The sequence below is a fragment of the Strigops habroptila genome, chromosome 4 (assembly GCF_004027225.2).
Source record: "Strigops habroptila isolate Jane chromosome 4, bStrHab1.2.pri, whole genome shotgun sequence".
Lineage (NCBI taxonomy): Eukaryota > Metazoa > Chordata > Aves > Psittaciformes > Psittacidae > Strigops > Strigops habroptila.
This window is the reverse complement of record NC_046358.1, coordinates 71,325,535-71,338,730: the sequence shown is the minus strand read 5'-3', so window position 1 is coordinate 71,338,730 and position 13,196 is coordinate 71,325,535. Positions and strand designations below refer to the sequence as shown.

Sequence of the window (13,196 nt, the reverse complement as noted above, 5' to 3'; positions counted from 1 at the left end):
AGCAAGTTATATCCTGCATTTGTCTAAAATAAGTTTAACATAGCAAGTTACTTTGGCACATTCTGTAGGTAATTCCATACACAAAAGAACTTTGTATTTAAGGAAATTTAAGTATAGAAAGGGCAGCAGAAAGTTTTGCAGAATATTTAATTAGATGGAATAGCTGCCAGCATTATGTGTCTTATTCTCAATCTATATAAGGAATTTAAAGAGATGAAGTGGACTGTGCCCATAGAAGAAAACCCCACATAAGTATCTTTTTGGTCAGTATTCCTTCTGCGTTCTGGTGTCACAACCTCAGACTTGCTAGCCATCACTTTGTAGAGAAGAGGGGAGCTAAGGGAATAGCAATTTAAAGACTTACCAAATGAACATACAGCAGGATTATCCAGACCAGACTGACATGAGTACTGAAAGAACTAAAAATCCTCCCCACCACGTAAGTAAACATTAAGTTTGGAAGCACTGAATGCTTCATTGCTTCTTCCTGTCTTGCTCTGATAATAAACTGACAAGAAGTACATTTTCTGTGAAATCCAGAGGGGTAGGAATACTGCTTTACAGCAGCATATGTGATCTGCTTAAGTTAGAACTGCTACCCATGTCATCAGAACAGAAAATTCAGTGGAGCATCACTCAGGCTCCTAAAGAACATGGAAAGCACTGCAGTGGTGCAGCAGAGACAAAAAAACCCACAAGGTAATTCTGCATCATCACAGCAGAAAGCTACAAAACTACCAGCTTTTTATCTCCATCACTCTTGTCAGTTAGTACTTACTGATGGAAATTCCTATGGCACAGGGCGCCATATGATCAGAAACCTTTTTCAAATGCACAAGAAACCTATTAAGCCACCTGCAAATGACCCACAAGCAACAGCACTTTACAAAAACTAATTAACACAAAGTCTAAAAGTCATATTTGTGATCCACAAAACTACTGGATTTCAAAAGTGAAGCGTTGAAAGACTTTTCAAAAGTTAACTTCTACCAAGTATTTATAGAAGGCACATTTGGCAAAAGCAGTATTTTTTAATTTTTATTTTAGCTTTTTACTTTTACAGAGATTAATACAGTGTTAGCATCACAGCCTTGTTTAAACACCCATCTTTTCTAGACAGACATAATTCAAATGCATCAAGATTTTATTCAGACTGAGTCCGCTGTTTATGACAAAGTACTTCAACCTTAAGAGCCTCATTCCCTAATTTTTTGTGATCATTGTCTTAAAAAAGCATATCCAGCTTAAGCTTCTGAAAACAGAACTTCTTTCATTTAGAAAAATCATGGTACACACCTAAATAATCATCAGAGAAACTCCTTAACAATCATGTTACCTCCTTAAAGAAGAAACAGTAATTAACAAACAGATCAATAAGTAAAACCCCAGGTCCAGAATCTGTGTTTTGCAGGTGGAATTCAAGCCTTAAGATAAGGCTGAGGTTTGTTTATGCTTTATCAGTTGACTTACATAAATGTACAGCCAAGGCTCTAGTGGCACTTTCACTGGAGTGGAGCAAAGAGAACACTTGACAGACGTCTAAATCAGCAGTAAAAAAATCCCAACCAACCAAAAATCACTGAACAAGTTCCTGTTAAAAATTCCTGTATGAACATCTTTACCGTAGAGTAGATGTATGACTAGACTTGAAACTGGCAAGGAAATTCAGGTACTAGATTGAATCACCATTAATGCATGATAACCTGAGTTGTCCATTTGGTAGAGTAGCCTCCGAAAAAGATGAAGCCTGTAGGTTTAGTTCTCTTTCAACTAAGAAAGTTGTAAAGTGAATTTTAGTGCTTATGAAAAGATGCCAACAAATTGCTTCTTTTGTCAAAGAGGGGCACTTGTCTCAGAGGCAAGCAGCTCCCCGCCAGTTTGCAAACAGTGCTGTTACAAAAGCATCAGCACCAAGCATGAGACTATATAGTTCTCCATAGATGTTCTCCTCCCTGTCTGAGCTGACTATAAGCAAGCACACCAGTGTGCAGCATGGTTGAGATGAGGTTAACTGAAGAACATCACCAGCCTGTTTTGCAAAAAGCAAAAAGGGAAAACATAGTTGCCATCAACTGGTTCTGCACTGAGTGGCCCTTAAAAATTAAATATAGTTTTACAGACTTAAGTCGAAATCCCCTCAAGCAAATTCTTATTCAAACAATCTAGCATTAAACATTACTTTTGATTGGTTTCCAGTGATAGGATGCACAGAAACCAGAAGTCTCCAAGAAGCTTCAAAAAGGGCTTGTAGAGGTGCTAACCAACTTCATCAATCAATTATCAATGTTTAAACACTGCCTACAAACGTTTGTAAGACCCAAGAAGAGTATTGCAGTTTGGACAGCTGTGATCCACATCCTTTAGGGCATCAATGCAGAAGGGAATTAAGCAGCAGCCAGCTACACACCTGCAAAGCAAACCAGAAACAAAATCAATCTCTTTTACCACTTGTTACATACACAGGAAGACAAATTTTATTTCCTGCAAAAGCCATCAGGAAAACTGGTGCCTTGAAGCTGTAGGAAGAACACACACGGTTATGGAGCCCATAACTAGTGTTCTAGAGCTACTTTGAGGTCATATAGGACTTAATGCACATGTAGGCTATTCAAAACTTAAGGGTCAGGTACAAGACAGAACGAGACTGCAACAAAGCTGAGAGCTTTGTCACTCCTTAAAGCTATAAAAGGACATGTAAGAAGAGAAAAATGAAGTGCAAATTGGAATCAACCTACCCCAGCAGGAAGAGGCCACCACATGACAGCCAAGTCAAAGCTCCTGAGTCATACGAGAGACGTGTCACTATTATCTGGTTGCAGGAAGGGCAGCACATCTGAATTGGGCGGTCACAAAATACTACTGGTTGCTGCACATACACTGTCTGAACTGTAACTGAGCAGAAAAATATGCTATACTCAATGGGGAAATAAGGAAAAAAAGTTAAATCAACTTCCTCTGAGCTAGAACCAACGTAAGTATTTTGAGGCTTAGAGCAATGAAATGCACAGTCACAAGGAGAAATCACCATGGCATTTCCTAATGCAGAAACACACTGTCTTAAGGATAAAGTTGCATTAAAAACCGCCGAGCGCCAAATGATGTTATTGATATTAGTGCACACTGAAGGATTCACAAGAACTTATTCACCTTATTCCCTTCAAAAATATGTTTGGAAGGTAGAGAACACCTCTGAACCATGATCTTTCATGTTCTGCACAACACCTATTACACAGCCACTCGACACCTCCTTAACATGACGTACAGTACAGTTTGAGGCTTACTGGGGTTATGCGCTGGTGAAGGCTGTCCCATGTATGAGGAAGGGTTCATTCTTTTCCCATCTGGTTTCCGGCCATGTTCTGGGGTAGGATAGGGCTGAGGATAGTTCACGTTGATTCCTGTTGTTTCCTCATAAGAAGGTGGTGCAGATGGGACAGGGATGCCACTTGGCACAGACATTGTATCTAAAACATAAGAGAAAGTTATAACAGAAGACTATATTTATTGAGGGCAAGTGACAACTAATTAGGCTGTAGTCAGACAGAAAGCAAGAAGATAGCTAGATTAAAATGCACCTCTACCAGCATAAAACATATTGACTGATACTTCTTTCTGATAGTGTTAGATGTTAAATTTGATATCATTGTTGTTGCTTCCTTCCCTTTTCACAGAGTAGTTTTTACACTTTCCTCCCACCACTAGTTCTTCCTTTATAAATTAAAAATGCTACAGCAAGGACATGGAGCATCTTTGCTGGTATACTAACTAAGCTATCTGGCAGTTTCTCCTAATTCTCCAAGAACATTATTTTAGATCCCTCTTGTTCTACTGAAAGTAAAAAAAATATAAAAATTAAAAAAAAAAAATAATCAAGCAGTATGATAGGCCACATGGTAGCTGCTAACTAATGTGAGCCTGGTTTGTGGTGAAGCTCAAATATTTACAAGACTATCTCTGCTGTAATTTGAAGTAATAATAATAATAATAATAATTATATTGAAGGAAAAAGAAACCCGAGAGCACTAGTATGAACAAGTAAGAGAAATGGCAAGTATGAGGGGGAAGAAAGAAAACAAAGCATGTTAAGAAATAAAAAACACCACAACAATATAGCACTACTTTCAAAGCAGCAAGCTTTGTAAACGGTAACTTACTGGATATATGCAATATCTTGTGGTATGAGACATCAGGCATTCTAAACTCAACCGTTCTCCCCACTGTTCCTATCACATCTTGGGACACCACTGCCCTGCTGGGTTATAACAGGACCTAAACATACACAATTTAGCTTTCTAAGTTGATAGTCACATGCTTCAATTATCTGCAAGGTTCACAGCCCAACTTCCTTTTCTACCTCACACAATAATGATGCCGTCTCCCAGAAAGGAACCAAAGAGGAATGAGGTTGAGTGCAGGCACAAGCTAATTCAAAGCTGGACATTAAAGATCAAAATTCAGATCCGGTTAAATTCTCAAGGCCAACCAGTGAACAATCCTTTCCTCACAACCTATGCTGTTGATTTTTACAATCCAGGAAGTATGCTGTAACTTGGCTGCCTGCTATGCAGGGTCACTACAAAGAAAGATAAGGAAAAGAGTAGTGAAGTTTCAAGAGACTAACATTGTCCATGAAGACCTTGCTGCTTTTCTGGCCCAGAAGATAAGGGGAAAGAGGGTGTAGGGAAGGAGGGAATAAAATCTCAGCATAAAACCTGGCTAATCCTTAAAATTGTTAAATGGCCTTTGGGGACTTTAGTTTCTGAGTAAATAGAAGATCACAGTTTCTTTCACACTGAAATCAATACATAGTCACAGAAGACATTGGAGGAACAAAAGTCAGTGGAGAACCAACTTAAACTGTTGTACAATAACCTAGTACACAATAGTTTCCTCACAGAGTGGCCTGAATAATCCTTTAAAGCTAGAATGATCATTTTATCAGAGACATTATTTCAAAGTAGAGAGAACTCTTGTGAAACTGCACCTACAACCACCTTCTCCCAGACTACCTCATTCCATTCTGTTTACGTGTGAGGATGAAGTCCAGAATTCATTTGCTGTTTTCAGTATATTGTAATGCTTAAAAGCACCAGTTTACTAACCAATTGATTCAACAAGATTCACCACAGAAATGAACATAGCTATTTTATGCACGTATCTGCAACTTTTCCCCTGCATAATCTAAAAAATGATCTCTCATCGCCCTTTTAAGACATTTGTGTAACAGCCATTCTAAGGTCAAAGCATCCTGGACTTCTAAATTAACACATGGAGTCCCACTGTTAGAGAGCTATGAAAGAACTGCTCGATAAACCCCCTTTTTCTTTCTTTTGGAGTCTTAAAATCTGGCTTTTTGTGGTGTTTAAAATGTACCTCTTTTCACTTATCACCCAATACATACATCACATTCTTCATTAAGAAGAACTGATTTCTTTGGCAGCTAGATTGCTGAGAAAGATCCATCAGATCTACCGGACCAGAAGCTGAATATACACTGACAGTGTCATGAAAGTGGCAAGCACCATGCAGGGATGCATAAGCAAAACCAGTATCTGTAGGGCAGCTGAAAAAGTTCTGCTGCTCTGGGAAAGCCCCTATGGGAGTACAGTATTTAAGAGACAAAAGGTGAACAGATTCCAAAGAAAAGCACCAAGAACAATCACAAAGGCTAGAAAAGGAATTCTGAGAAAAAGCCAAAGAAACTGAGTTTCCTTAATTACAAAAGGCCAGAGAGAATAATGAAGATAGACAGGTAGCAATGAAGAACTAAAACTCCTGAGAGTAAACTGTAAGAAAAACTGTAAGAGAAACTTTAAAGTAATAAGCTTTTCCCAATGTCTATTAATAAGACTGTTTAAGCACTAGATGAATGGGCAAGAGAATTGTGGAGCTTTCCCTCCTGAAAGTTTTAAGAACAGATACACATGACAAATTATAGATCATTCAGCATTAAATGGATTAGAGAACCACTTCATATCTCTTCCAGCTGTATTTTCCATTGTTTCAACACTTGCTTTTGGAAATAAATGCAATGCCTTTTAATTTTAAACACCTACTTTTATGTATGCTGTTTGTTTCAGAAGCGAGATGCTACATCTTCAGAAGAAAGCAAGGCCCAGTCCTGAACAACTGCTTGCAAACCAACCCCCTACTCCTAGAGCTCATTGCAAGATGGGGTCTAGAACTGAAAACCAGCTTTCTCTGCTTACAAAACAAACACACTCCCCCAAAAGCCAACCAACAAACCTCACAATCACACACAAAACAGCACAAACCACCCAATCCAACTATAAAAAGTTTCTCAGTATCAAACGTATTCAAGTTTCAGATAAGACAGTAACTGCAGTAAATTGATCTGGCAATAAGCATTAACTCAAGGATTAGATAATAGTGAGAACAAAGGTGAGGGGGACATTCTGGAAAGTGTTCTATTTTTATTAGGTAAGACAGCCTGCGTTAGTAAGTAAACTGCATGTTGTACTTCCCCATGCAATCTCTCAAGGCACTAATAGACTTTCTATGGTTTCCATTTGTACTTTGCTCCTTGCAGATAGGTACAGAGCAACTTACAAAAATACTGCTGATAGAGACGCATCTGGGAAGATCAGCTAATACATAAAGCCTGTTTACAAGGAGAACAAAAGATTAATATTACAAACCAACCCCAGATCATATAAGAAGTGATACAGGATCTGAAGCATCTATAGGGAAGGCTTGAACTTTTAACACCTTAAGAAACTGTACCCACCTACTTACAAACCAGCAATTTATGAATTGAGAGATAGATGGACACAAAAAACAAGCTGGTATCAGAAGCAGAAACTGAACCCACAAGTTTTGTCTTCTTAAAGCAGACTCTCAAGAGCTGCTTACAAGTAATCCAAAGGGAAGACTGTTCAATGGCAGGTACCTGACTGCAAGACAAGACAAAGGATAAGACAGGTGACAGGAAAGTCAAATACACTAAAAAAATACCTGGATTAGCATATATAGAAACCATTAGGCACCATTAAAGCCATTTCAAACATTGTAAAACCAAGCAGCACACTAGTTGCAAGACCAGGGCTTTAACACTGGTATACAATAAGTTTCTACTTAGATCTGGAAGTTTCAGATCTAAACATTATTAAGCAGAGAACTTAGCAGTTCTAGCTTCTGTTCCCAGATTTTCACTACTCTCTTGCTTCTAGTCTTTAGAAATGCATGTGGTAAGACAAAGACCGATAGCTTCAGCAACCCCTCCAACATCAACCCCTCCCACATCATTCTGTTCTTCAGAAGAAACCCTCTTGTATTCCAGGTGCACAATGGTAAGGTGGACACTGACTCACTGTGCCCATGCCCACCTGCACCCTAACTTTGGGCAGGTGAGTCACTAGACTCAAGAGCAACAAAAAAGCAACAAAAGCACTGGCTCCCTCCTCCAGATTTTTATTGTTTGTTCATTCACTCAAGAGAAAGAATCACAAGCACTTCAAGCTGCAAGCACTTCTCAGCTATATCATTTCCTTCATCAGCACACATTGGAACAACATTGCCACAGGAAAAGCACCCTTCCAGTTCATTCCATTCTGCAGAGGTCTATTGCTCTACATACAGAAGAAATCTGGCTTGGAGAGAAAAGGCTGGTAAAAGCCACAGCATTCACAAACCACTTTATTCAAATGAAACCAGATTAGTTACTTTTGCTAGCTAGAGACACCAGGAAGATGAGCAACAAATCCTACTGACAGGACGATACATGGATATCCTTCTCTCCAATGGGGAGTGCAGCATAGCTCTATGCCACTTCTACAACTGCACTAAAGCCACATGAATTTTGGAGCATAGAAGCTTTCTGAAACTGTTAAATATTCAGTAAAACTGGGGGTGTGCAGCAGTTTTTGCAGGGTTTTACATTTTCCAAAACTGTATTTCAGTGAATTTAAACACTGCTCCCTACTTTAATTCCTAAATTCTAACTCCATACAGTAACCTGAAACCAGAAGCAGGGTCTGCATTTGCCCCCTACCCAGACTTGCCAGTTTTAACATGGCAAGAGAACTTGCATGCTGTACCTGAAAACAAATATATATATATATGTACTATATATATGTAAGAAAAGCACAGCACCTGACTAAACTTCCCTTTTATCTTGCTATTGGAAAAAGTGAATTAAGGGAATCAGAATTTCTAACTTAACTTATCTGAAGAACTTACCAACCAAACATTCATTACAGCCAAATTTCTTACAGCCTTCTATCATCATGGGCTTCAGGTTTGTATCTGACTAAACTCACCTCAGATAAAACTTTGACTTGAAACTAGCAGCATGCTCAGCAGCAGCTACAAACTCAGAAGAACTTGGCAGTGTTGAATCTCAGACAACTGCCCAGTAATGTTTGTGTAATTAATTAAAATATAGACTATGACCTACATAGTTTTTTGAAATAGCTGCAGAGCATTCCTCATGACACCCCCCCACAACATGGGTTTGCAAAGAGTGGGCAGTTTCTTCAGAATGCTAACTGAAATATCAAACTGAAAAACCTACTGTAAATGAGCAAGACTCTTACACTGACCTTCTTCACCAAGATACATACAGGCATTACAGGAGAAATAAGAATGTATGTTTATTGTAGTCCAGAAGCTACACTGGTCTTACTTAATGTGCTCAAAATGACAGGCTGCCCTGTCATAACCTATACCTGCTACATTTGCCAGGTAAGACATATTCACGTTAACTTAATGCTACTGTCAGCTCTAGGAAGGGAAATGTATTCAAGATTCCCTTCCTCCCAAGGGGCACATTTACTGTAAGAACATTAGGGTGCCATGATCTGTGTCATGCTCGCAAGCACAGAGACAAAGCTACAGGGCTGCAGTCACGTTCCCCCTTCCTCCTCACGCTCCATTCCTGATGCAGACCAGTTAGGGGCAGAGGCTGGCTCATATGCCTTTCAGGCATCTTCACCTTGTGATAACCTCAAATTGTCCTCTCCACACCCAAAACCCAACATGTTTATTACCATTTTCTCACGCATGCATCCCCCATCTTACAAAAATGTTTGTTATTGCCCAGATGGGTATGTTAATGTTATGCAGTTTAAAACTGCAGCCTCCTTCTGAAGACAGGATGCAAATGTGTATTCTTAAGAACACAGAAAAATACCTTTTGCTCAAGGACAAATGGAAAAAAAAGAAAAAAAAAAAAAAAAGAGGAGGAACAAGTCAAAAGTGGAAAGGTAAGTCAAGTCATTCATGCCTTACCCAACAATTACAGATGAATCATTAGGCAGTAATATTTTTAATCTCAGCTGGTTTCCTGACCTGCACAAGAGTCTAGTAGAAATGGATTCCACAGCAGCACAGAGGTAACAGCAACAGCACCTCAAGGATAACTGTGGGTAGATAATCTCTGCCTCTTATCTTAGGAGCAGAGATTGCTTTTTGCCTTAGGAGGCAAAAAGAAAGAGGTCTGTACAGTCCCCCCACTAACACACCATGTGAGGAGAAACTTACGCACAGGTGAGTTGCTCCTGGGAGGCTGGAGGAAACTATAGTGTCATCTGTCTCTCCCTGTCCTGCCACATCTGAGCCTGGCACCTACTTTTAGTGCAATAGTAAGTACTGATCTTCTACAAATGGAAGACCAAGTACACTTGCTACCTTACAAAACAGTTTTCCTTATCTGAAGTCTTCATTAGCCACTTGGGTACAGACCAAAATACTCTGCTTGCTTGTAAATGGGCTCCCCTGAAGCTAAATAATTACATCCCTATTTGCCTGAAATCCTTCCAAAACAACCTAAAGAAAACATAAATTTTAGCTTAAATCAGAATGTATGTCTGTCATGAGACATTTTTATAAAATGTAAGCAGTTAGCTATATGAAAATTTGAACTAAGAACATTTTCATTGTTTGGCATGGATCTGCAACCTGGTTTTAATCAAAAGAAATTTATAGCCTTAAAACACTGCAATAGCAAATGTCCTAAATCAATCTAAGACTATTTCTACCAAAAGAAAGATCCCACTTGCAACTTCAGCTGCCTGCCACCACAACAGAGTGAGTTTTCATCAGTTCCTTAGTCTCCCCAGCCACACAACAGCATAAACATTAGTGTTACAAGAGGAGATAGCAACAACATTCATGCAAAGGAATGTAAGCAGATCATGAAACCAGACCCAGCATCTCAGACCATCTGGTTTTATTTTCATAAAGCATCATTCCAAAACTCAGAATCAATACATACCCACTCTCAGCATGAAAAAGGACATTTCCATTACACATATTTATTAGGAGGACTTAGAAAAATAAGTACATAGTTTATTTTTAATTTCCACTGTAAGGAATGTTGCCAAATGTCAGTTTATCTGAACACATTACATTAAATTGATTTCTAGAGAATTGTTGCCGAGATGTACAATATGCTAGCAAAGATGCCAGGCAAGACAAGAACAAGAAAAAGCAAGCCTGTATCTTGCTACCCAAATGATGAACAATGGTGGCAATATCATCAAGAGTGCAAACGTTTTATAAGATCGTAAGGAGAGATTATTTTCTCAAGGTTTCTTAGCAGTCTTCATTTTTTCAGGACTTTTATTAAATGGTATGTATGTTGGATGAAAAGAAACAAGACATACATAAATTCAATCATTCACAGTTGAGTACAAAACAGCAGATCTCAAGCGGGGACGTACTAGCTTCTACCCAGGACAAAGACACAGTGCTGGGCACCACCTGTTTGGAGCACAGCAGAGGAGCTGGCAGGAGAAATGGGACTGGAAGAAGGCTGCAAAACTGTGTGGCATGTGAGGGGCTTCACCTGAGCAAGGGAGCAGGCACCGAGAGCAGAACCCAAAGACGTGCATGGGGGCCAGGAGCACAAGAGCCAAGCCACTGTCTCCCTGCCATTGCCACCCAACCCTGAAAACCTGTCTACAACTCCTGCCAGATTCTTGACTTCTGCTGCTCTATTTCCAGCCCAACTATCTTCTCCTGGCTATAACATCCTTCACATGTCCCCACTGCCCAAGCTTATTCCAACCATCTCTGCCCCTCAATTTGAAAGACATCACCTAAGCAGCCTCAAAGCACAGAGTGCAGCACAGCGTGCTCTGGGTGGGGAGAGAAACACAGGGAAACAAAAGTCTCAGGCACTAAGAAAATTCTTAGTCTGACTTACCTGGATTGCAGCACGTTCGTTACACACAGCAGAAAGGTGCTGGCTGTAGACGACTGTGGGATCTGGTCTTTGCAGTCCAGGAAAACACACACTGGAAATAGCAGCAGAATCTGTAAGCACCACACACAAGGACAAACAACAGATTAGTTGGAAGGAAACAGAAGCTACAACTGGACAGTTTTTACTAGAAGCAAACAAAAGGAACAGTAAACGAGCCAGATAATAATGCAGAATTTCCTCATTGGGACCGTAGCTGCAGTAAATAATTCCATAACAAAACCACAAGTAGGAGACACTTTGGAATAGAAGGTGGTAACAGACAAAAAGTCAAAGGACCGTGAACAACCTCATCTAAGTAGGTGTTAAGCAGGTGATCCAAATGACATCCAGAAATACCCCGTCCAACCTAAATTCTCTATAGTAACCCAGAAAACAGAAGTTCCTGTATTAGAAAAAGATGACAAAAGTTCAGTTTCGGTTTTACCCACATACCAAACACTGAGTTATGAAAAAACAATGCAAAAGATACCAGTCATGCTGCCAGTTTGGTTCAAGTCAGAAGCACTAATTCATCCCAAGTACAGATACCACTGGCAGCAGCAATAGGAACTGCATGGCTATTAAATACTCCTACCCTAAGTACTGTTGTACCCTGAGTGGAATGCAGACTCGGGATCAGTGTCTTGATATCAAAGGAAAGCTCAGTTTTACCAGTGGACCTGACTTCAAAAGACAATGTAAATATGTCTGTTTGAGAACACAGGAATTTCAGACCATTTTAAGTCATTTGATTTTCTCACTTTTTTTGTGAGATGCTCTAGAAACTCTACATGGTTCCAAACTTGACAATAAATTTTAGCCTTAACTCATAACCAATTTTTCTTGTGTCTCCATTGTCCTTTAAGCAATTCTATACCCTAATGTTTATCTCATATACTGCTACTACCATAACTTCTCAACTTGAGTTGTCAACCACTGCCTCCTGCCTGGTGAGCCTCTGCTGGTCTTTCAACATCCATGTTGGTCCTCACCCCTCATATCTGGATCTGTCCATGTCAACACTGCTGCCCTCCAGGGTTGCCCGTCTTTTCATTTCAATGCCATCCCTAGGAATAATCAACTTCCACCACACACCAGCTGAGCCAGTACAGAGCTCAGTTATGCAGTCAGTCACCCCCAGTACTTCTGTAGCCATGCTGGCCAATCCCTCTGATGAGTCAGTAGCCAGTTCTTACCTCCCTTATTGTATACATCACCTACACACTTGTCTGCCTACCAAAAGTAATCTAAAATTGCTGTTGGCTCCTGCTCTGGTAAGCTATTGATTCAGCCTTTCCCTCATTTACCATCCAAAAAAAAAAAACCAAAAAAAAAAAGAAAACAACCAAAAAATCTTTCCCTTAAACCTCCAACTACAAGGGCAAGGCTCTGCAGGCAGACATCTCCAGACTGCAAACCTCAGAGAAGTTGAGTGTTATTTCTAAGTAACATAAACAAGTTAATTTGTAATCTATGACTGCTCTCTCCAACCAAGGCAATTCCTGTACATTCCACTGTAAGCCTCAGGTAGCATCTCCTGATTTTATACTTTCTCTGACCATGTCTCTCAAGTCAAAGAGCCCTTTCAACACCTGAAAGATGCCTACAGAAAACACCACAATTACAAGCACAACAGGTAAAGAAAAAGAATTCCAGGCTTAAGTATCCAATTAAGGCTGGAATCACTCTGTCCACCCAAAGTATGGCTAAGACCCAATGCACAAGTTTTCCAACAATGACACAAGCCTCTTCGCCTTCCTGGACTGCAGAAAAGTCTCTGGAATACTGCTGATTGCCTTCCTTACATGAAACAGCTTTTATCAGGATTTCAGTGAAGTCTATAAACATTTCTATATAGAACTTGTCACAAGCATGTTCAGTCCTGTGTAACCTGGAAGAGTGATCTGCTACACTGGAAGCGTAGTAATACATCAGTAAACACTGCTAATGTTTATACATTTCAGTAGTCCCATGGTCTTTCCAGTAGACT

The 13,196-nt window shown here is 39.8% G+C and overlaps 1 protein-coding gene across 3 annotated transcripts in view; it reads right to left on the bottom strand.

The window, feature by feature from the left end:
* Positions 1-1,025: 1,025 nt before the first annotated feature.
* LITAF (lipopolysaccharide induced TNF factor) overlaps positions 1,026-13,196 on the bottom strand; it is a 31,957-nt gene continuing 19,786 nt past the window's right edge. For all 3 annotated transcript variants that reach the window (XM_030482378.1, XM_030482377.1, XM_030482379.1), the window contains exons 2-5: positions 11,168-11,277; positions 3,282-3,464; positions 2,736-2,892; positions 1,026-2,407 (exon numbers count right to left, since the gene is read on the bottom strand). In XM_030482378.1, the coding sequence (XP_030338238.1) occupies positions 2,299-2,407; positions 2,736-2,892; positions 3,282-3,459 (444 nt within the window). In that variant the 5' untranslated portion in view covers positions 3,460-3,464; positions 11,168-11,277 and the 3' untranslated portion in view covers positions 1,026-2,298. The remainder of the gene's footprint in view (positions 2,408-2,735; positions 2,893-3,281; positions 3,465-11,167; positions 11,278-13,196) is intronic.